Here is a 25417-nt window from a genome sequence, read left to right as displayed (position 1 = left end):
ATTGGTTTTCCTTAGACCATTAGAACCTTTTTATGTTTATGTTATGTTAGGCACTTTCTTATAGTTCTGTCACAGACTCAAGTTTTCGCCTAATTGTTATTCAATTGTTTTGCTATGCATTTTCTGTTTTAAAAACCCATTGCTTTAAGTTTTCTGTCTTTATATGCTTTGTTGTTTTCTTTGGTCTACCAGTATGCTTGCCTATTACCATTTTCCCATGTTGGTTTTACTTAGGCCAGATTTTAGACACAGCTGACTGTGAACAATCAACATCTTTTGCAGCATTGCGTGATGATTTACCGTTTTGAAGAAGGTTGATAATCCTCTCCTTTGTTTCACTTGACATCTGCTGTGTTGGAGCCATGATTCATGTCAATCTACCTGGTGCAACAGCTCTCCATGGTGTAAACACTTCTTTTTATCTGCAGGCTAATGAACATATTTTAATCTGATGCAGGCGTTAAAAAAGTTAAAGTTAAACTACCAATGATTGTCACACACACACTAGGTGTGTCAAAATTATTCTCTGCATTTGACCCATCACCCTTGATCACCCCCTGGAAGGTAAAGGGAGCAGTGAGCAGCTTTGGAAATTAAAATTTACAGGGTGGTTGCCAAGTTTTTTACTCAAAATTGAGCAATTAAAAAAGGTTTTCACTCTGCTTGATCTAAAAATGAAACTGGTACTAATAACCACACTTTATATTCTCAATTTCTTTTAGTGTTTTTTTTTTTAAAGCCAGAAGGTTGCCATTTGAAATGACTACAATTTTGTGTCATGTCTGTTATCTGTTTTTGTCTTCTAAATTAAACAACTGAAGGAACATCCTCCAATTGTTGTGATTCCATCATGTTTGCCAGGGGGGATTGTAATAAGGGATGGCGTGGCTCAGGAGTCCAGAGGATTTGAATCCCGCTTCTGTTGCTGTTGTGTCCTCAGGCAAGGCACGTCTCACAGCGGCATCCACACATGGATACTTTCCTGAGCAAGATTCTGACCTGTGACCCGGATCTGGTCCGCAGGTGCAGCAAGATGGCTGCCCACTGCTCCTAAAGAGGATAGGTTAATGCAGAGGCAACTTGACATGTGACCACATAAAGATATTTCTTTCTTCTGTGGGCTTTGGCCAAGTGGTTAGGACGGTTAGGAAAGTAAGGGTCAATTGGAGCATCTCTGAGTGTAGTTTGCATGTTCTCCTTGTGGGTTTTTCTTCCACACTCCAAAAACATGCATCGTTTATATATATATATCCTTTGATCTATCGGCAATCATAGGCTGCATGTCGCCTCTCGTTCATAGTCAACTGTGGAGAAAACGGATGTATTTTTAATGTAATTCCAGTAAATTGTCACACACAGTTATCCAAAGAAAAACAATGCATGCTTTAAGATCCAGGTGGGGTTAAATGAGAGACAGAGACATAGAAGTAAGAGATCTTTGATCCCCACTTTTTAATCCAATAGTTTACTTATCAAATCTAACTCACAGCAGTAGCAGCAGCAGTAGCAACAATCTGTACTTGAGCTGAAACAGCTGTAAACACTGCCATTTGTCACGTCGACAAAAAGTTGGTACAATGGAATCCAATGTTTTCAAAATGTTTATTTTGGCAAGCACCATTCGAAAAAATTCAAATTTGTCATGTGCTAATGTTATGTGATAAATAAAATGTTATACCCATGCAAAATTCCCAGTGAAATGTACATATAATGTATTTATTGCAGAGAAGGTATGTGGTATTTAAATCTTGTTGATGTATATATTAATATATTTTTTAAATTTTTTATTTTTACTAGACTTGTTCATGAGTTTGTTTTCTTTCAGTTTTCGGTCTATTGCCCAGCATTGGTAAATTTGTTAAAATCAATAATTATACACAGGTGTCTGGAGATGCTTGACATGTAAGGAGTTACATGGTTTCCTGTCAAATCATACATCCGTACAAAATCAAACGTTTGAGTAGAAAAACCAAACTAGTAGAGATGGAACTCGAATGAGAGGATGGACTGAAAGAAAGGTCTCTGTGCATCCTTTGTTGAACTGGAAAAAACATCTCATCATCTTGGATTAGGTTGTAAAGCCTGTTTATGCCCCCTCCCTCCCTCCTCTCCTTCTTTCCTTGATGTCTTTTAAATGTGTTTTGTCCTTTTTTCATCACTTCCTTTATTATTGAAAAGGAGCAGCTGGCTACTCTTAGTTGTAAGAAACAAGAGGAAAACTCCTGGCAACTATCTTGGTGTGTTGTTGATGCTCAAGGCATTACTTTGCTTCCTCTGTGAGTCTTTTTACTATTTCATTTTTCATGTTTCATATCAGGTCCCTCTGCTCATGTTCATCCGGACTTAAAGGCGAGGTTCCTCCCACGGCACACCGGATCGTGCCTCATACGGTGGTAACCCTCATCACCACTTCGCGGTTGGCTGCGGCGCTGATTCGAGGGTCGTTGGGTCGCAGTTGACTCAGGATGTGCAAGATGGTGTATCCACAGTGGTGGTTCAGAATAGTTCTCAGCCTCCTACCGTGGCGGCCTGCACTGCCACCGGCCAGCCCGTGAGGAGAACCGCGAGAGCCACGGGCCCCCGCCTTGCCGCCTGAACTCACCGGGTCACCCAGGTCTTTAGATTTCTCATAGTTCAGAACTTTCCACTGCTGGTTGACAGCCTGCCATCGTTTAAAAATCCGATACACCGACGATCCCTCATGGATGATGAGGCCTGTAGGAAGAAAAAAACAGGAAGACTAAAGAATCAGAATCAGAATCAGAAATACTTTATTAATCCCCGAGGGGAAATAAAAATGTTCAGCACAATCCCATTCAAAATCAGACAAACATTACAGGGAGACAGAACAGAATCGCTGACGGGTCTGCCAACTTCCGGCACCCCTTACAAAAAAGGTGAGATACAGGTAAACAATGGGGGTTGGGGGGCGGTTTTGAGGGGTGAGGAAAAAAAAATCGGTCTAAGCCTTGGCCCCTGGAGAGGGGGTGCAGACTGAGGCCAAGGAAAGAAACAACTCATAGCCATAGCACACAGCCCTCTTACATGTGTGTAAGAGGGAAACATCAAACATCAAAGAACACAAAGGACATTAAAGACCTTAAAAGAGCAGAGCTGATGCAACCAGCCACTTCTACATACAGCTTATGAATAAAAAGTAAAAGAAACATATACACTGTGTGTTTATGTGTTGTTAACATCAGAATCATCAAATGATGTGGAGATTTTACATTGGGGGCAAACAATGCAGTGCCCCACAACATCCAGTAGATGACACAGAAAATCCTTCTCCTTTGTCTTTCATGTATTTATTTCACATTGACTCGAATATAAGACAACTCTGACAAAGAAAATATTGAAAAACTATAAAGAAACAATCGTATACAATGATTGTGCTTCATTGATGACCCTTGTTTAAAAATTGGTATAATAACTTCTCCGCTATTGTTTGCCAATTTACCCAACCCATGAGACACTATTTTACTGTCGATTTGGGCTCTTCAGCTCACTGGTTGTTTTAAGTGACAGGAAGAAAAGCCCTGACTTGTTTGGGAAGCAGTTGTTTGACTTTGCAAGTTGGTTTACATATATAAATCTCCAAACCAACGCATCGTTTTATACCAGGGTCTCTGCAGATTCAACAAGTCAAATGGATACTTTTTTGAGACCACGGTGATAAAAATCTATGACCCATTTTACACACACACACGCACGCACGCGCATATATATATATATATATATATATATATATATATATATATATATATATATATATATATATATATATATATATATATATATATATATATATATATATATATATATATATATATATATATATATCCATCCATCCATTTTCTACCGCTTATCCCTTTCGGGGTCACGGTCACGGAGACTATCTCAGCTGCATCCGGGCGGTAGGCGGGGTACACCCTGGACAAGTCGCCACATCATGACAGGGCCAACACAGATAGACGGACAACATTCACACTCACATTCACACACTAGGGCCAATTTAGTGTTGCCAATCAACCTATCCCCAGGTGCTTGAGTGCTGGAGTACCCGGAGGGAACCCACACAATCACGGGGAGAACATGCAAACGCCACACAGAAAGATCCCGAGTGCAGGATCGAACCCAGGACTTTCGTATCGTGAGGCAGACGCACTAACCCCTCTACCACCGTGCTGCCCCATATATATATATTTATATATATATATATATGTATATAAATAAATTGGAGGTTCAGAATGAATTGTACAAACCCCGTTTCCATATGAGTTGGGAAATTGTGTTAGATGTAAATATAAACGGAATACAATACGAAGGTCCTGAGTAGTCGTGAGTTCAATTCCGGCCTCGGGATCTTTTTGTGTGGAGTTTGCATGTTCTCCCCGTGACTGCGTGGGTTCCATCCACGTACTCCGGCTTCCTCCCACCTCCAAAGACATGCACCTGGGGATAGGTTGATTGGCAACACTAAATTGGCCCTAGTGTGTGAATGTGAGTGTGAATGTTGTCTGTCTGTGTTGGCCCTGCGATGAGGTGGCGACTTGTCCAGGGTGTACCCTGCCTTCCGCCCGATTGTAGCTGAGATAGGCTCCAGCGCCCCCCGCGACCCCGAAGGGAATAGGTGGTAGAAAATGGATGGATGGATGGATGGACAATGATTTGCAAATCCTTTTCAACCCATATTCAATTGAATGCACTACAAAGACAAGATATTTGATGTTCTAACTCATAAACTTTATTTTTTTTTGGCAAATAATAATTCACTTAGAATTTCATGGCTGCAACACGTGCCAAAGTAGTTGGGAAAGGGCATGTTCACCACTGTGTTACATGGCCTTTCCTTTTAACAACACTCAGTAAACGTTTGGGAACTGAGGAGACACATTTTTTAAGCTTCTTAGGTGGAATTATTTCCCATTCTTGCTTGATGCACAGCTTAAGTTGTTCAACAGTCCGGGGGTCTCCATTGTGGTATTTTAGGCTTCATAATGCGCCACACATTTTCAATTGGAGACAGGTCTGGAATACAGGCAGGCCAGTCTAGTACCCGCACTCTTTTACTATGAAGCCACACTGATGTAACACATGGCTTGGCATTGTCTTGCTGAAATAAGCAGGGGCGTCCATGGTAACGTTGCTTGGATGGCAACATATGTTGCTCCAAAACCTGTATGTACCTTTCAGCATTAATGGCGCCTTCACAGATGTGTAAGTTACCCATGTCTTGGGCACTAATACACCCCCATACCTTCACAGATGCTGGCTTTTCAACTTTGCGCTTACAACAATCTGGATGGTTCTTTTCCTCTTTGGTCCGGAGGACACGACGTCCACAGTTTCCAAAAACAATTTGAAATGTGGACTCGTCAGACCACAGAACACTTTTCCACTTTGTATCAGTCCATTTTAGATGAGCTCAGGCCCAGCGAAGCCGACGCAGTTTCTGGGTGTTGTTGATAAACGGTGTTCGCCTTGCATAGGAGAGTTTTAACTTGCACTTACAGATGTAGCGACCAACTGTAGTTACTGACAGTGGGTTTCTGAAGTGTTCTTGAGCCCATGGGGATATCCTTTACACACTGATGTCGCTTGTTGATGCAGTACAGCCTGAGGGATCGAAGGTCACGGGCTTAGCTGCTTACGTGCAGTGATTTCTCCAGATTCTCTGAACCCTTTGATGATATTACGGACCGTAGATGGTGAAATCCCTAAATTCCTTGCAATAGCTGGTTGAGAAAGGTTTTTCTTAAACTGTTCAACAATTTGCTCATGCATTTGTTGACAAAGTGGTGACCCTCGCCCCATCGTTGTTTGTGAATGACTGAGCATTTCATGGAATCTACTTTTATACCCAATCATGGCACCCACCTGTTCAAAATTAGCCTGTTCACCTGTGGGATGTTCCAAATAAGTGTTTGATGAGCATTTCTCAACTTTATCAGTATTTATTGCCACCTTTCCCAACTTCTTTGTCACGTGTTGCTGGCATCAAATTCTAAAGTTAATGATTATTTGCAATAAAAAAAATGTTTACCAGTTTGAACATCAAATATGTTGTCTTTGTAGCATATTCAACTGAATATGGGTTGAAAATGATTTGCAAATCATTGTATTCCGTTTATATTTACATCTAACACAATTTCCCAACTCATATGGAAACGGGGTTTGTAAGTATATAAATTAATTCTCTGCTCCTTTACTTGGAAAACAAAATACTTGGTCTAACTAAACACCAACAGTCTCTATATTGTTAACTAATATTTGTTAGAAACTCTGAAAAGAATATTGACAAACATGTTCTCCCCGTGCCTGCGTGGGTTCCTCTTGGTACTCCGGTTTCCTTCCACTTCCAAAGACGTGCACCTGGGAATAGGCTGATTGGCAACACTAAATTTACCCTAGTGTGTGAATGTGAGTGCGATGAGGTGGCGACTTGTCCAGGGTGTACCCCGCCTTCCGCCCGTGTGCAGCTGAGATAGGCTCCAGCACCCCCCATGACCCCGTAAGGGAAAAGCGGTAGAAAATGAATGGATGGATTCCCAATGGCCAGTGATGGGCAAGTTACTTGAAAAATGTAGTAAACTAGACTACTTGTTACTCTGGATTAAATGTAGCCAAGCTACAGGAGAAGCTATCCCCAGAGAATTGTAGCAAGCTACACTAAAGGCTACATGGCAAAAGTATCTTGCTACATCAACACTAAATATTAAATTAACACTCATTAGCTCCACGAACCCCCATTTGAAAAGATACACCAGGGACCCCCACAAGAGAAGATTTACAGGTATTACGGAGAATCCCTCTGCCATTTTCAAGTATGTTTTTTTTTTGAGTCGTCAGCTTGAAGCGTCCCTCTGTCTCTTACTCCCTCGTTGTCATGTGGCATGTGCGCAGATCTGTTATGATTTAGCTTCCTGGTTTTGATGACCCGCCCGATCGAGCCTCTGATTGGTCAATCCGTAATGCTTCACGCTAACCTTAGCTAATCGTGACTCATCATTCGTAAACCACCATTATCTCCATATTTTTTTTGTCCTCCCTCCCGAATTAGCACTCCATTTTCCTTCTTTGTAGCTTGTAGCTTTGATGTAAGCTACCTCGTTAAATGAGTGTAAAAATAGCTAAGCTACAGGAATTGCTACTGTTTCAAAAAGTAGCAAAGCCACCGCCATTTTACAGGGAAATATAGTTAAAATACATAGCGTCGCTACTTGCAGCGAGCTACCGCCCAACACTGTCAATGGCCATTTTTCTGATTCTCCCTGCAGTTCTAATGCCCTCCTGTCCAATGTTCTAAAGTTTTCTTGCAGAAGGTGCAACAACAACCGTAAAGTCGGTCATGGTGCAGGAAAGCACAACAATATACTGTCAGTGAAAGAGACTTTTTCCAACTCTGCTAAAACTAAATTCTTAACTTTTGCAGTGTTTTCGGCTGTAAGAATTGAGCAAACAGAGTAAAACATCTTGGGCCTGATCTATTAAAGGATTGCGTGTAAAACACTTGCAAACTTGATAGCACACGCAAAGCTGATCTACTTAAAGTTAAAAAGTTAAAGTACCAATGATTGTCACACACACACTAGGTGTGGCGAAATTATTCTCTGCATTTGACCCATCACCCTTGATCACCCCCTGGGAGGTGAGGGGAGCAGTGAGCAGCAGCAGTGGCCACGCCCGGGAATCATTTTGGTGATTTAACCCCCAATTCCAACCCTTGATGCTGAGTGCCAAGCAGGGAGGTAATGGGTCCCATTTTTATAGTCTTTGGTATGACTCGGCCGCGGTTTGAACTTACGACCTACCGATTTTAGGGCGGACACTCTAACCACTAGGCCACTGAGCAGGTTTTAGCTTTTGCGCAAAGGATTGCGTTTCTTAAAACCAAGTTTTCTCACTTATTGGTACCTATTTTTATGAAAGTCACGAAAATTTGAAATCAAACCATGAAGGCATGGCGGAGATATTTATAAAACAATCTTGCCTTTCTTTATACTTTCTCCAAACAAGCCAGTTGGAATTTATCCAATTGTTGACGGATATCTACATATGGTAAAGTTTTACCCAAATAAGTTTTTGCGAGTCTGCCATTGTAGTCCGAGGCTGTAGTCAGTAAGTTCCTACTTTTTCTGTATCCTCTTGTTGTGGGGCAGACTGGCTCGTACATACGCATGAACCCTCCACTGCATTTCTAATACAAAGTCATCTTCTTCCCACTCCCTTTCAGGCAAAACTGGACCATCATGCTTACATACTGTACATTATCTTTTGCATTATATTAATTTATATTATTACGTGTTGTCTACCATGTACTTTTTTTTTTTATGTCATTGCCTGAAATAAATGAAATAAAAAAAATTAAAATGAAGTAGCGTATAGTTCTAGCTTATATCTGTCAGTAGACTCCATACGGAAGCGCTAAAAACTACAACATGGATGACACAGGGAGAAGACCCAATCGAAGCGGACGCTCGTAAATAAGAAGACCACATATTGGCGCATCCTAACGAGATGATCAGAAAATGGCTTGAAAATTGTCTGTAAAATATAATCTTTGCAAAATTTTCACCAAAGAATTCATCACATGTTATGTTTACTACTGGAAGTATTTTAAATGTAGAAAAAAAAAATCATAATATGACCTCTTTGTCATGTGGCCACTATGTTGCTTTTGTTTGCAGTTGCCCTTATTTGGAGTTCCTCGGCAGAGCCACTGCAAGACACCTGGGGCCAACTCCAATTAGGCCAGATCTTAAGCTCTGGACTGAGACATGCTCGACGTCAGATGATTCTCCTTGCCTTCCCATGGGTCGTGCATGTCTCCTCGTCTCTGCTGCCTTCTTAATAGCGTGTATTCTCCCAAGTAATTCTTGTTGAACTTTAACCAGTAAGTCTGGCCTTTTATTTGCACTTTGTTTCATTTGCTAGTTTGTTAGCTTCCCGGGGGCCTTTTGTTACCGGTAACTTTCAGTCATACTTTTTACCACTCCCTATGGTGCGCTTTTTGTTTATTAAATTATTTGTTAATGGTTCATCCCGTCCATTGTGTCTTTACTTTGGGGTCCGACTTCTGGCTTACCGCCAATCACAACCGAATCATCCGGCCATAATGGACCCCGCAGAGACTGACCCTATCCAAAAGGCTCTTTGTGCCCATGCTCAACTTCTGGGCAGGCAGGAAGAACGCACAGACTCCTTCAGCACCAATTTAAAGAATGCAGCTGAGCAGCAAGAGCTAAATTAAGACTCAGCTCCACAGCCCCCTTTCCTCACTACAAGATGGCACCTTGTCCTCTACACTTGCTACACTCGTTGCTGAGACTCCACCCAACCTCATCCCTCCTATGACTCATGACGTCAACATTCCAGCCCTCTGCCCGCACCTCTCAAGGCCCGAGCGTTTCTTCGGGGACTCAAGTGCAGTATGCTCCTTTTTAACTCAATGCAAATTGCACTTTGGACTCCAAGCTAGGGCATTTGACTCGTTTGGCATGTGAGCCTGTGTAGCATTTGTGATATCGCATCTTACTGGAAAGGTGGCAGCTTGGGCCTGAGCCAAGTGGAATCGCTGTTCCGCCATCTGCTCCTCCTACACTACGTTTTCGAAGGCCATGAAAAAAGACATTTCAGAAAAACCCACCTGGCCGGGAAGCTGCACACTCTCTGTTCAAGGTACGCCAGGGTGGTCGTCGGGTTTTGGACTATGCTATTGAGTTCCGCATTCTCGCTGCTGAAAGTGATTGGAAGGCCACAGCATTATTGGATGCCTTCTTTCTGGGACTGGATAAACACATTAAGAGTCACATGGTCCCATTAGAGTCATGTAATGATTTGGATGAACTTATAGCACTTGACGTTCGCATAGAGAAACGACTGTGATTTGGAGGATAGGAGCACGCCACCTTGATATGTTGCCTCCAGCGCCTGTCTGAGTTCTACGGGGATTCCTCCGCCATCTAAAACACAGAAGATTCCTATGCAGCTCGGAGGACGTTGCCTAGCGTCTTCAGCGTAAGAAACTCTAACTCTGTCTCTACCGCAGCAATCCAAGCCAGTGTCCTACCTGTCCAACCTAGCCTACTCGTTTGACACATTAGGTCACCTCCTGCAGATCTGTTGACTGTTCACTTAACCAACCTGCCTGTGAGTACTCCAACCCTGAAAATTCCTCTTTGCCAAAATGCTTATCTTCCTTTTAAGAGACTACAAGTTTCAGGGTTCTTGACTGGCAATGGACAAAATATCAGACTTGGTGCTCTTATTGACTCAGGAGCTGATTGTTTTTTTGGACACAGTTTGTAAAGATACATTCACTGACTAAGTTAAAACTTGATTCTCCCAAGGAGGTTTATTCTCTGGATGGGCACCTCCTAGCAGTTGTCACTCATCAAACTGACTTACTCACCTTGCTGCTGTCGGGTAATCATTTTGAAGCTATTAGTGTTGTTATGTATTTGGAGCTACTAGGGCTGCCGTAGTTGTGAGGGACGCGGGGAATTATGGGTAATGTTGTCATCACAATACTATACTCCTGGAGAGCGGGAACACGGCTGTATGTTCGGAGTAGTAAGCTATAATAAAAGGTTAACGATCTATCTGTGCCTGCTGCATCATTGTTATAGGAAGACATAACAAAAGTGGCGACGAGGACGAGTGAACCGACGCGTGTTGTCAGTGTTAAGAAGAGGAGAAGTTTCCTTGTCTCACGGGAGCCCCGAGCTAACGCTAATGCTAGCGCAGGTGTCCGCCGGCATTCCGACTATTCCTGCTGAGAGAAGAGGGGACCGGAGACCAGCGACACCGACCAAAGTCAAAAACGGAGCGCCATTAGCGGTAAGACGACCAGTAAGATGGCTGGAGTTATCGGCTCGATTGGCCCCTTTGATGAGAATGTCGAGCAATGGAGCTCATACACGGAGCGCTTTGACTATTTTGTCGCAGCAAATGGAATTGATGATGGCAAGATCGTACCTACTTTTCTGAGTGTGATCGGCCCGAAGACATTTACCCTGCTTCGGAGCATCCTACAGCCAGAGAAACCAGGGAGTAAAACGTATAAAAACATTGTGGACATTTTGACCAAACATTTCTCCCCCAAACCTCTGGTAATCGCCGAAAGATTCAGATTTCACCGGCGACATCAGGAAGAGGGTGAGTCTGTCACCATGTTCATGGCAGCTTTACGTAAACTGGCCGAACACTGTGAGTTTGGTGACACACTGAGTGATGCGTTAAGAGACAGGCTTGTATGTGGACTGGCAAATGAAGCAGCACAAAAAAGATTGCTTACAGAAAGTGATCTGACTCTTGAAAAGGCCATTAATATAAGTGTGTCTATGGAAATGGCATCTAGAGAAGCACAGCAGCTGCATGTGAAAGTGCACAAACTCAGCATCAACCAAGATGTGCAAGGGCCATGCTTTCGCTGTGGTAAATCTGGCCATCTTGCATCTGCATGTTGGTGCAAGGATATGGATTGCCATAAATGTGGGAAAAGAGGCCATGTGGAGCGGGCGTGCAGATATAAAAAGAGCAAAGAGGATGGCTCAAAGACTGGAAATAAAGTGAAAAGTGCACATTACAAGAAGAAAAGACAGGTTCACACAGTCAAATATGAAAAGGAGAGTAACAGTGATTCTTCTGAGGAGGACATGTCTACCACAGTGAATACAATACGGGTAATGAATGTGGGTGAGAGCTCGGATGGTTTCTGGGCCAAAGCCAAGTTGGAAGGACATTCCATAAAGATGCAAATAGACACTGGATCGAGGGCATCATTAGTGTCTTATAAAATCTACAGGAAACACATGAGACATCTCCCTCTACGTCCTGCAGACACTGTTTTCAGAGCATACACTGGACACACGGTGCACATGAAAGGAATGACCGATGTACTGGTGCAGTGTAACGATCAGACTGTGAGACTTCCAGTCTACATCACCCAGGGAGACTACGCCGCCATAATGGGTCGGGTGTGGTTAAAGGCGATCCATCTCAACTGGCAAGAGGTGAGAAAAATGTCAGACAGTTCTACACAGCTTCAGATGATACTGGAAAAGCATAAAGAGGTCTTTCGTGATGAACTGGGCTGCATGGAAAATATTACAGTAAAGCTACATGTCAAACCTGACACTAAACCTGTGTTTTTGAGAGCGAGACCAGTGCCGTACGCCATCAGATCAAAGGTGGAAACTGATTTGGATGCTTTGGTCAAAAATGGAGTCTTGGAGCCTGTAACGACTAGTGAGTGGGCTACACCCATCGTTCCAGTGCAAAAGAAAAATGGTGGAATCCGGACATGTGGAGACTTTAAGGTGACAGTCAACCCTGCCTTAATAGCAGAACAGTACCCACTTCCCCTGATCGATGACTTATTTGCTGGGCTGAGTGGAGGTCAAAAGTTCAGCAAAATAGATCTCAATCAGGCGTACCTGCAGATGCAGGTGGATGAACAGTCACGTGAGATGCTGACTATTAACACACACAAAGGGCTTTTCAGATACTGCAGACTGCCTTTTGGTATCACTTCTGCCCCGGCTCTGTTCCAGCGAGCTATGGACCAGATACTCTGTGGTCTAGCAGGAGTGCAGTGCTATTTGGATGACATCCTGTGTACAGGAGCAAATGATGAAGATCACCTGCATAACTTGGATGCTACACTTCAAAGATTGAGAGAGTATGGACTAAGAGTTCGCAAAGAAAAATGTGATTTCTTTCAATCATCTGTGGAATACCTTGGACATGTGATTGATGCTAAAGGACTTCATACAGCACCATCCAAAATCACAGCCATCGTGGAGGCACCTCCACCTCAAAACATCAGCCAGCTGCGATCCTTTTTAGGATTATTGAACTATTACGGACGTTTTATTCCTAATCTAGCATCACTGCTACAACCACTGCATGAGTTGTTACGCCAGGACAAGACATGGAAATGGACAGCCAGCTGTCAGGAGGCTTTTGAGAAAGCCAAGGGGGCGTTAACCACATCAGAGGTGCTGACTCACTTCAACCCATCACTCCAAATTCAGCTAGCTTGTGATGCATCCCCATATGGAGTGGGGGCAGTGTTATCTCACATACTGCCAAATGGTGAGGAAAAACCGATCGCTTTCGCCTCCAGAACGTTGAACAAGGCAGAGTCCAACTATGCTCAAATAGAAAGAGAGGCACTGAGCATTGTTTTCGGGGTGAGGAAATTCCACCAGTATTTATATGGGAGGAAGTTCACTCTCCTAACGGACCATCGACCTCTCACGACCATCCTGGGACCACACACTGGGATACCATCTCTCGCTGCATCAAGACTGCAGAGGTGGGCTCTGCTGCTATCTGCTCACGCTTACGACATCAAATATCGTAAGTCAGACTCCCATTGCAACGCTGACGGGTTATCCAGACTTCCTCTTCCAGTCACAAAGCCCGATTCAAAAACGGAGGACATTTTTTACTTTAGAGAGGTGGAAAAGGCACCTGTTTCAGCAGTGCAGATCAAAAAAGTGACTCGCAACGACCCAGAGCTGTCAGAGGTCATGGACATTGTTGTTAAAGGTCGACCTGCTGGTGACACTGTGCGCCTGAAACCTTATATGGGAAGGAGGTTGGAGCTTTCTGTCCAGTCGGGATGCCTGCTATGGGGGAGGCGAGTGATCATTCCACTGTCACTTCGAGAAAAAATGTTGCAACAGCTTCATGCAGGACATAGTGGAATAGTCAAGATGAAAGAAATAGCGAGAAGCTATTTTTGGTGGCCAGGCATGGACAAACAAATCGAGGAAATGGCTACATCTTGTTCAGCTTGCCACAAAACCAGAAATAACCCACCATTAGCTCCCCTGCATCCGTGGGAATATCCCCAAGAACCATGGCAGCGGGTCCACATTGACTTCGCAGGGCCAGTGGAAGACAGAATGTTTCTGGTTGCTATTGACGCACACAGCAAATGGCCTGAGGTGGCGATAATGAGATCTACCACCACAGAAAGGACCATCGAAAGGCTAGGAGAGATGTTCTGTCGGTTTGGATCTCCGGTTCAGTTAGTCTCTGACAACGGACCTCAGCTGGTGTCGCATGAAATGTCTGCATTTCTACAAGCAAATGGAGTGCAGCATGTCACCTCAGCTCCTTACCATCCTGCCACAAATGGCCTTGCTGAAAGGTTCGTTCAGACTCTGAAACGTGCACTGAAAGCATCACAAGGACAAGGAACATTACACCAAAGACTACATACTTTTCTGCTGAACTACAGAAACACTCCTCACAGCACTACAAAGGCATCTCCTGCAAGCCTAATGTTCAAGAGAGACCTGCGTACGACCTTCGACCTGTTGAAGCCCTCAGCAGTAAAAGACACAGTTCGAGGCCAACAGGAAAAACAGATACAACGCAGGGAACGACAGGCGAAGAACAGAGTCTTCACAGCAGGCGAGACTGTGTTAGCGAGGAACTACAGTGGAGAACCTAAATGGGTTCCTGCTACTATCCTTGCTCAGACTGGACCAGTCTCCTACTCCGTTCAGACAGGTGACAGTGTCTGGAGGAGACATGCTGATCAGCTCCTGTCTGCGTCACCAGTGTCAGCAGAGCTGTCCTCGAAAGATCAGACAGATGCAGTGACCAACCCTTCAGTTCCTCTCCACACCCAAGTAAGACATCCAGTGCCAGATACATCTGTTCCAGCTGCAAGTGTGACTCCAGATGAGACTGAGACACATGTGCAGTTGAGCCCTAAAGACGGTTTTCCGTCAGTGGACAATAAGACTGATGCCCCTGCAGAGAGCAGGTATCCTAAAAGAGAGCGGCGACCCCCTACACGCTTGAGTCTTTAGAATAGTTAGCAACTATCCCAGACCATCAGGGGCAGAATAATCCCCTTGGGATCAGTTGAGGGATAGAGGCAGTCTACCCTCATCCCTGAGTTAGAGTTAAAACATATACCTGTTAGGTGTGGTTTAAAGAAAAAGATAAGGTTGTGACATTTAGTTGGTTGTGTTAAGTCACATGTTGAGATAATCTTAGATACCAGAAATAAGTTGAATGTGTATGTTTACGTTCTTTGAAATAGTAGCTGATTATTTCTGTTGTTTTCTAAAAGGGACATCTGTTGTAAGAGGGGAGGAGATGTTATGTATTTGGAGCTACTAGGGCTGCGGTAGTTGTGAGGGACGCGGGGAATTATGGGTAATGTTGTCATCACAATACTATACTCCTGGAGAGCGGGAACACGGCTGTATGTTCGGAGTAGTAAGCTATAATAAAAGGTTAACGATCTATCTGTGCCTGCTGCATCATTGTTATAGGAAGACATAACAAGTGTTTTCATTGTTCCATTCCAATCTGCTCCAGTCGTTCTCAGGTTGACTTGGCTTATAATCCTACTATCAATTGGAGTAGGCTGTCTATCTGTAATTGGAGTATTTTCTGTCATTTGCACTGTTTGGGTTCAGCGATTAACATCCCTTTAAGAAAATAAACTATCAGTTGAAGAGATAGCTTTCACAGGTGTTCCTCCTGAGTATCATGACTTACGTCAGGTGATTAGTAAGACTGGTGCTCAATCACTTCCTCATTGTTCGCACGACTGAAGCGGTTCTCCCTAACCCCAAGTTATAAAAAAACATTTATGGTCTAAAACAGCAGGCATTCAAAGATTGTTTCCTCATCACTCGCCGCCAGTCTTATTCGTCCATCATCTTCACCGGTTGGTGCTGGGTTTTTCTTTGTCGAAAAGAAAGAAGTCTTTGTGTCCATGCATTGATTACCGTGGTCTTAATATAACAGTTTAGAAAAAGTATCCACTTCTTTTTATGGATTCTGTATTTGCATCGCTACATTTCGCCACTATTTCTAAACTGGACCTCTGCAATGCTTACCACCTTGTCTGTATAAGTGAGGGAGATTAATGGAAGACTGCATTTAACACGTCTCTGGTACACTTTGAATATCTTGTCATGCTATTTGGCCTTACAAATGCGCCCACAGTTTTTCAACGATGTCCTCAGATGTGATTAATCACTTTTGTTTTGTGTACTTGGATGCCATCCATCCATCCATCCATTTTCTACCGCTTATTCCCTTCGGGGTCGCGGGGGGCGCTGGAGCCTATCTCAGCTACAATCGGGCGGAAGGCAGGGTACACCCTGGACAAGTCGCCACCTCATCGCAGGGCCAACACAGATAGACAGACAACATTCACACTCACATTCACACACTAGGGCCAATTTAGTGTTGCCAATCAACCTATCCCCAGGTGCATGTTTTTTGAATGACCTTTTAATTTTTTCCAAAAACCGTCACGAACACGCCCAACATCTCCGCCTGTTAGAAAACCGTCTCTTTGTCAAGGCAGAGAAGTGCGACTTTCCATTAAAAGTGGCATATGATTTCCAACCCCCTCTGTTTCTTTCCCAGGTGGCAGATGTGTCCGTTCCATCAATCCACCTGCACCTGCAGCGGTCGCATCGGATTTGGCGAGGTACCCGCGGGGCTTTGTCCCGGACTGCAGAATGTAACTGTCAGTTGGCAGACCGTCACAGGATTCCTGCCGCAGACTATCGCCCTGGTCAGGACTTTATGGCTGTTAGCATGGAACTTATGCCTTACAGGTGTTTCCAGGAAGTTGGCGCCGAGATTTGTGGGTCCTTACAAGATCGCCTCTGTGGTCAACTCGGTGGCTGTGAAGCTCTAGTTACCCCCTTCGCTCCCCATCAATCCCCCCGGTCATGCCTCCTCCTCCTCCTCCACGTCTGGTCGATGGTCAGGAGGGCACTGTCATGTGGCCACTGTGTTACTTGTTCTGTCTTTTGTTTGCAGTTGCCCTTATTTGGAGTTCCTGGGCAGAGCCACTGCAACACACCTAGGGCCAATTCCAATTAGGCCAGCCCTTAAACTCTGGACTAAGACATGCTCGACCCTAGATGATTCTCCTTGCCTAATTGCGTGTATTCTCCCAAGTACTTATTGTTGATTTTCAACTAGTAAGTCTGGCCTTTTATTTGCACGTTATTTCCTTTCGTTAGCTTCCCAGTGGCCTTTTGTCACAGGTAACTTTCAGTCGTACTTTTTAGAACTCCTTGTAGAGCGCTTTTTGGTATTTATTAAATTAATTGTTCATGGTTCATCCTGTCTACTGTGTCTTAGCTTTGGGGTCCGACTTATGGCTTACTGCCAATCACAACACTAAGTGGGCAAAATAGAGTGCAATCCATAAATATGCAGAATATATGCTGATTATCACAATGGCCACCATACTGGGAGAATATGTAAAATTAGTCATTTAGCACACACAGAGTGATTTATCAAGATTGAAATGGCGCCGCGATGAGGTGGCGACTTGTTCAGGGTGTACCCCGCCTTCTGCCCGATTGCAATTAGGATAGGCTCGAGCCCCCCCGTGACCCCAGGACGGACAAGTGGTAGAAAATGGATAACTGGGATGGAAATTGTTCTTCAGGTGCTGTTTTGTGTATTCAGTATATCTAGAAAGGATGTGCAAACTGCCAGTTGCGTAAAAATGGCTGTGAGAGAGGAATTGAATCGATCGTGCTGCAGTCCTGTTCTTGGTATGATTGTCAACATACGTATATGGACTGTCACAAATCAAAATATTAGACATATCGTCTATTTAGCAATGTCATTTTATAGCTGCTGAATGATTTAAGGGGCTGATTAAGACTGTTTTGGTGTGTGTTGGTGTCTTTTTTTGATGATGGTTTTTTTGTATTATATGTCCTATAGGAAAAATCGTTTTGTAATATGCATTTTCTTACAATGGGTCATTCCCGATTAGGGCTGTCAAAGTCAACGCAATAACGCGTTACCTATGATTTCCTTTAACGGCACACATTTTTTGAAGCGCGATTAACGCGCACGCATCCTGTTTGACCCTAAATCCATGCCGTAGTGTGGGAAAATTTAGTTGCGTTCAGTTACTGTTGACTTATAAGTGGGGCTAAAATAGCAAGCAGAAATGCACAAAGAAAAGTTGACATTATAGAAAGCCAAGGTCTACAGCCATGCACATTCTCCCGACAAGACAAGATTATTTTCATCCATGATCTCCGTGAGCTATCATCAATGCAGCAAATGCTTGCTGGCGCGCTTCCATTCGGAGGGTTGAAGCTTTACTTCTGTGTCTAGAGTCTAGAGTCACTTCTTTCTTGAAGACGTTCATGTCGTCAAAACATGTAAAGACACCTCTTGTCAAACAAATCACACAGTTCCGGCTTCACAATAATAGCGCTATGCGTCACATCCAGTCTAGCTACACTAACAAAATGGAAAAGTCTTATATTCCGATCATGTTTTGTCAAAGACGTTTTGTAATGTAATCTGTGATATTTCTACCTAAATAAATGCTAGTACATCAGTTGAGGAATATGGGGGAGGGAATATATTGGGTATATTTTTTGTTCTGGATGATAGCCCTCAATTAAATAATATTTAGCAGGCTGAATAGTACACTTTATTAATAAAGAGAAGGTTAAAACATTGTCATGCAGCGATATGAATACAATTACTGATAACATGTACAACATGTAATGTACAGAATATCATTTATTCAGGTAGAAATATCACAGATTAGATTACCAAACATCTTTGACAATCAAACTGTGATCATAACGATCCACATTTTGTGTTATTAATGTGCGAAACTGGTATCTAACAATGGCGTGGCTCCTCTCCTCTGAATGCAAGTGCTCCTACAGCAGGAATAGCAATTCTGAGTTCCTACGATATACCAAATCTGGCAAGGCACCAACACACTGCAGGTAATTTCTTTGTTGTTGTAATTAAAAGCCTGTTTGTGTATATCTTGTATTAAGCTGTTTAAAAAAGATTAATGTTTAAAAAAGCATTTCAATAAAACTAATTGTCTTAAATCAATGTATTATTGGTAGCAAAAAAGGGATTCATAGTAATGTTTTGATATTGACACACCTCATCTGTGCATACATTACTAGAATAACCTTAGGAGATGCACAGAAGAGATGTGTCAATACCAAAATATTATTTTGAATCATTACCTTGTCATTTAGGGTTGATTTCAGCTTTTTAAAGGGTATTTCAACACGTAAACAGTACAGTATGTACTTAATTATCATATATGTAACTCTCGGCAAGGAATACATCCAAACACTTTGTTAATATTTATTATGTGTATGAACAGAGAGCAGTTAATATTGTATGTAGCTTCTAAACAAGAGAGGTTTCAGCACATTAACATCGGCTCTATAGTCCTTTACAGTCTCATTATAAATAATGATAAATGGGTTATACTTGTATAGCGCTTTTCTACCTTCAAGGTACTCAAAGCGCTTTGACAGTATTTCCACATTCACCCATTCACACACACATTCACACACTGATGGCAGGAGCTGCCATGCAAGGCGCTACCAGCACCCATCAGGAGCAAGGGTGAAGTGTCTTGCCCAAGGACACAACGGACATTAATACTATAGAAAAGGCCAACTCCCGTATATCGGACACGATAAAGTGCTTAAATAATTTTGAACACATATCATTACAATAACCACAAATATAAGTGTTTGTCTCACATGTAGTAATCAGTTGAGGACAGAAGAAGCCTAAAGGTGGTACATTTTTGGTAGAGAATCAGTTTTTGGCACAACAGAGGAAGCAGCAAATAACAGATTTAACATACAATTGTGTAGATGTCACAATCAATGACTCGCCCGCTGATGGGGACACAAACATTGATTGGTCTGCTATGTGCCCGCTGAAAAATAAACTTATTGCTGTAACTAATGCCTGTAACCTCACACAGACCATTACACTGCCAACCAGATCAACTATAAATAGAAATGGGCTAAAGTCATCCAAATGCATTGACCACCTATTCACCAAGGTTCCTGATAAATGCACTAAAACAGTATCAATAGCTCTTGGCTTTACGGACCACAACTTAATTGCAATAAGGAGGAAGACCAAGCTCTCCAAAGCTCCTAGTGTGACTATACATAAAAGGTCTTATAAATATTTTATAAAGTAAAATTTATAGATGATGTGAAACATGTTAACTGGGAAACTGTGTGTCTTGAGGAGGATCCCGAAGCTGCTTTGAGCACATTCATGAAGTTATTTTTGCAGATTGCAGATAAGCATGCTCCTGTCAGGAAAACAACTGTCAAGGCAAATAGCGCCCCCTGGTTAGGGAATGAGCTCAAAGCACTTATGAAGCAACGTAACCAGGCTAAAACGTTGGCGGACTCTTCTGGTCTACTTTCTGATGAGATGATCTATCGTAAATTAAGAAATCGTGTAACTAAAATAAATAGAGGTAATAAAAAGGTATATTATCAGACAAAGATCTATGACTTTAGACATGATGGAAAACAATTGTGGAACATTTTTAATCAAATAATGGGAAGATCAGCATCATGTAAAACAAATTCGTATATAGAAGTTGATGGAGCTTACCTGACTAAGCCAATGGAAATTGCCACATATTTTAATAATTACTTCACAAACAAGGTGGAAAATTTGAGAGTGAATATGATGCCTTCTGATGGCTCCTACTCATGCACATTAATTGAAAATCATATAATGAAGGGTAAAAACTGCAGATTCGATTTAGTACCCGTTAGTAGTTCTGATATTGAGAAATTGTTGTTATCACTGCCATCTGATAACCCTGCTGGGACGGACATGCTAGATAGCAAATTGTTAAGAATTGCGGCATGCCATGTATCAACTCCGATTTGTCATATATTTAATAAATCATTAAGATATGGAGTCTGTCCTGCGGTTTGGAAGGAGACCAAGGTCATCCCTCTACCCAAGGACAAAAATAAAGATTTTACTGGTAAAAACAGTAGACCAATAAGCATACTTCCGGTTCTTAGTAAATTGATGGAAAAAGTTGTTTTCAAAGAAATTCAAGATTACTTTACCTACAACAAACTGATGTCGTGTTCCCAGCATGCTTATAGGCAAGGTCACTCAACGTATACTGCTCTAGCTCAGCTGACTGATGACTGGCAGTCACAAATGGATGTCAAGAAGATGGTTGGTACTGTCCTGATTGACTTTAGTGCGGCATTCAATGTCGTAGATCACAACATAGTGATCTCCAAACTGAGAAAATATGGTTTTAATAGTATGTCACTTTCTTGGATGTTGAGATATCTATCAGGAAGATCACAGAGAGTGTGTTTTAGTCTGCTTCTTCCTACTCTAAGCTCTGCTTCTTCCTACTCCTTTTCGAACATGTTGAAAACAGAAACTGGAAATTGTGATGTATCATGTTGTATGCTTGCATGTTTGAAAGAAACTCAAACTCAAACTCAAACTCAATGGTAGCCTATCTGAACGCAAGTACAATTACTGCGGCGTGCCTTAAGGAAGCTGCTTAGGTCCTTTACTTGTTATTATTTTTACTAATGATCTTCCCTGTGTTACAACAAACACCAATATGGTTATGTATGCAGATGACACAACTCTATACAGTACTGCCTCTACCTTAAATGACCTAGAAAATAACTTAAATCAGGACCTGGAGAGAGTGTCACGCTGGGCAAATGATAGTAAACATGTTGTGAATATTGACAAAACAAAAAGCATTCTTTTTGGATCCAGGCATATGCTTGTTGATGACCCACAGCTTCATATTTCAATGTCAGACATACCTATTGAGCAGGTCAAAAAAGCAAAACTGCTTGGTGTGCTATTAGACAGTCAGCTGTCATGGTCCGATCATATTGATGGCATTTCAATGAAAATGGGAAGCGGTTTAGCCATGGTCAGGAAGTGCTCCACCTTCTTGACATCCTCAACAATGGGTCAAGTCATACAGTCCTTGGTTTTCTGTCATCTTCATTACTGTCCTATAAGTCTGACCTGAACAAACTGCAACTTGTTCAGAACAGAGCGGCTAGATTGGTTCTTAAATGTTCTATGCGCACTAATATTTCATTTATGCATTCACGCCTGTCCTGGTTGTCTGTTGAACAAAAGATGCATTGTAGTCTCCTTATGTTCTTTAGAACTATCATTTTAGATCAGGGGTCTCAAACATGCGGCCCGCTGGCCGAGACGTTATTGTGCGTACCCCACCTTACTATGAACGTTTAATGTTAGTGCAGCCCGCAAGTTTTATATAATATGAATGGCGCTTGACAGCGGTGTGCGGAGCTGAAGTATCCTTGCCAACCCTCCCAATTTTCACCCTTCAACAATACTGAGGACAACAATATTGAGGGCATGTATTGAGGGCGGGCGTGCCGTGATGGCATTACCTTTAACGTCCGCTTTTACTCCATACAAACAACGTGCCGACCCAGTCACATGTTGTATGTGGCTTCAACAGACACACACAAGTGACTGCAAGACATACTTGGTCAACAACCATACATGTCACACTGAGGGTGGCCTTACAAATAACTTTATCAATGTTAAAAATATGCGCCACAATGTGAACCAACACCAAACAAAAATGACAAACACATTTCGGGAGAACATCCGCACCGTAACACAACATAAACACAACAGAACAAATACCCAGAATCCCTTGTCACCCTAACTCTTCCGGGCTACAAGGAATCTACCAATCATGGTGTGGTATATGGCTCTCGAGGGCCGAACATTGACGTCACTTGTGTGATGCAAGCAGAGAAATGTTTTGCTGCTTTTCCACAAGACCCGCACGCGCATTTCCTCCCTCCCTCTCTCTCTCTCTCTCTCTCTCTCTCTCTCTCTCTCTCTCTCTCTCTCTCTCTCTCTCTCTCTCTCTCTCTCTCTCGCTCTCTGTCACTGTGTGTGTCTTTCTCGCTCCCGCCGGTCCGGGCGGGGGAGACGAGCGGTCCGGTAGCTTCCGAAGGACCGAGCAACAATACAAAACTGTTGTGCACTGGACCCCGGCGCTGATACTCCGACAGAGAGCCGCTGGGCGAATCGGACGTGTAGCACGTTAGTCGTGATGTTAGCCCGTTCGGGGCTAATTGTGCTACCGTAACTGTAAACTCCACAGCGAGAACCCTCCCCCACCCCCCCGCCCCCTCCCGTTGGCTCCAGACAGAGACAATTTTTGTTATTTGGGTCCAAAATACCCCTGCGTTAGTGGAAAAACGACAAATGAGTGAAAGCGAGAGAAACGTTGCCATGGAGACGAGGGTTGTCTTACGTGCCTGGCTGCAGTCAGACGACGACACCTGTCCGTCAGTAATAAAGTCCCCGATAACCTGGACCAATTCAAACCGTTATTTGTTTTTTTTATTGTTTAATTTGCATTGCCACACACAATGAACACTACATATATTTTTATATGACGCCGGATAACACTCCGGGAGCCGTCACTTTTTCCCGGTACTTTCCGCCGACCGCCGTGTTGCTGTCGGGAGGAAAAGCGGAACGACACACATTGCAGAAATAACATTATTCTCCGTGCGTCGGCTAAATACAAATATATTCCACAACCCCAAACATGTCTTTTTCAAAGCATGCAGTGAAGAGAAAGGTTAGTGATGAGCCAAAACAATTCCAGGAAAAGTGGGAGATGCAATATTTCTTTGTTGAGCACAGGGGCACCCCGACGTGTCTTATTTGCACAGAGAAAGTTGCAGTGCACAAGGAATACAATTTAAAACGTCATTATACAACTAGACATGCTGAGGAGTATGCAAAATACCAGGGAGATGAGAGAGTGAAGCGGGTTGCACATTTTAAAACCAGTCTACTGAGGCAACAAGATTTCTTCAAGAAAGCAAGCGAAAAGAGCGATGCAGCAGTCGAAGCTAGCTACACGGTGAGTGAGATGGTTGCTAGGGCGGAAAAGCCATTCAAAGAAGGTGAATTCATTAAAAAGTGCATGTTAGATTTTTTTTAAGAAATCTTTTCTTGTGGCCCAGCCTCACCCAGTTTCTGCATCCAGTGGCCCCCAGGTAAATTGACTTTGAGACCCCTGTTTTAGATCAGTCACCAGATTACTTTTACAAACAATTTTTAAAATCAACTAACACACATATTCATGACACTAGGAATGCCAGCTATGGCTATTTGGCACTTCCTGCTCCCAGGACCAATCTCCTCAAACATACAGTCATGTATGGATGTATATAATTCTGGAATGGGTTGCCATCTCACATTAATCTCTCACAAAGTAAATTGTCATTCAAGACAGCTTTGAAGATACACCTATTGCAGCTGCCCAAATGACGTGCATTTTTAATACTGGTTTTAACTAGCTTTTTTTATCTTATGTTGTATTTTTCCATTGTATAATGTTTGGTAATGCATGTATTCTTTGTATTCTAATTTTGTATGCTCCTATATGGACCCCAGGAAGACTAGCAGTCGCCTTGGCGTCAGCTGATGGGGATCCATTCAATAAACAATGGCATCATATCAGTAAATATTAAATGTTTCCACTTCACTTTCTCCCAAGTGTACACATATACAATGTGAAACATGTTATATCCCCATATATTTCGTTTTTGCCGGTGACTTTCTCATCTCGCTAGGAAAAGCATCTGATTGGCTCTCTTTTTTCAATGTACACAATTAAAGAGTTGTGATTGGATATATTTCCAACTTGTCCCACCCATCGACAAGATGTAATTAAATACGATTGGATTTTGTTTCTGTCAAAATGTTCATCTCGTAGTTATATGTTAACTAACATGTAGGGATGATACTCGAAACCGGTTTTCCCGGTTGTTTGATAAGAAAAGAACCGAGTCCTCTGACTCGAATCCCTTTTTGAGAACTGGCGCCCGTTATCGAGACCACTATAGTAAAGGAAAAGAGTTGATTCTTTATTCGAATCCCGTCCCGACCAGAAATGCTCCGTGGGACATCACAAGAAATGACGTCACGTAGCTCAGTCATTAGGCGCAGATAGCGAAAGCAGGAAAACAATGGACGGGAAAAAGCGCTTCAAGGTGTAATAAAGTTCAAAACAAAAGCTATAATCCATCGAATAACTTTACTGAGAGATTTGAGCAGAACACATGACGAACACTTTTACGACCAACCGAAACATAGCAACCAGGCTAGCAACGCACCTCCTTTACGGCAGCTGTCGCAACGTTCTTAAAACAACCGCAGCACAAACATATATCATACTTGCCAACCCTCCCGTTTTTAGCGGGAGAATCCCGATATTCAGCGCCTCTCCCGACAACCTCCCTTCTCCCGACAAACTCCCGGTATTCAGCCGGAGCTGGAGGCCACGCCCCCTCCAGCTCAATGCGGACCTGAGTGGGGACAGCCGTTCTCACGTCCGCTTTCCCACAATATAAACTTGCCTGCGTCATAACATCTACGGCTTTTGGGAGTGCACAACAAGTATTAGTAGACGCAGCAGAAGAACGAGGAATACAGCCATGGCGACGCCGAGCAAGATGAAGAAATACGCTTGCAAGTTCCAAAGCGAATGGAAACAAGAATTTCA

At 42.9% G+C, this 25417-nt stretch overlaps 2 protein-coding genes and 1 long non-coding RNA gene across 4 annotated transcripts in view; 2 read left to right on the top strand and 1 right to left on the bottom strand.

Moving 5' to 3' along the window:
- Nucleotides 1–1449: 1449 nt before the first annotated feature.
- The window catches only part of marchf9 (membrane-associated ring finger (C3HC4) 9), an 87618-nt gene continuing 63650 nt past the window's right edge, over nt 1450–25417 (bottom strand). Inside the window, exon 4 of one of the 2 annotated variants that reach the window (XM_062053531.1) lies at nt 1450–2715. In XM_062053531.1, coding sequence (XP_061909515.1) covers nt 2384–2715 — 332 coding nt within the window. In that variant the 3' untranslated portion in view covers nt 1450–2383. The remainder of the gene's footprint in view (nt 2716–25417) is intronic. The other variant, XM_062053532.1, reaches the window with a different exon arrangement.
- LOC133653816 (uncharacterized) lies at nt 2129–8999 on the top strand. The gene is made up of 3 exons (XR_009826775.1): nt 2129–2237; nt 2318–2897; nt 8691–8999. It is a non-coding gene; the product is annotated as an uncharacterized LOC133653816 (long non-coding RNA).
- LOC133653814 (uncharacterized protein K02A2.6-like) lies at nt 10713–15003 on the top strand. The gene has a single exon (XM_062053530.1). The coding sequence runs from the start codon at nt 10860–10862 to the stop codon at nt 14835–14837; it is 3978 nt and encodes a 1325-aa protein (XP_061909514.1). The 5' UTR covers nt 10713–10859; the 3' UTR covers nt 14838–15003.

The sequence above is a fragment of the Entelurus aequoreus genome, linkage group LG07 (genome assembly GCF_033978785.1).
Source record: "Entelurus aequoreus isolate RoL-2023_Sb linkage group LG07, RoL_Eaeq_v1.1, whole genome shotgun sequence".
NCBI lineage: Eukaryota > Metazoa > Chordata > Actinopteri > Syngnathiformes > Syngnathidae > Entelurus > Entelurus aequoreus.
Note: the sequence above shows the minus strand (reverse complement) of the source record. Positions and strands in the feature narration are given on the sequence as shown.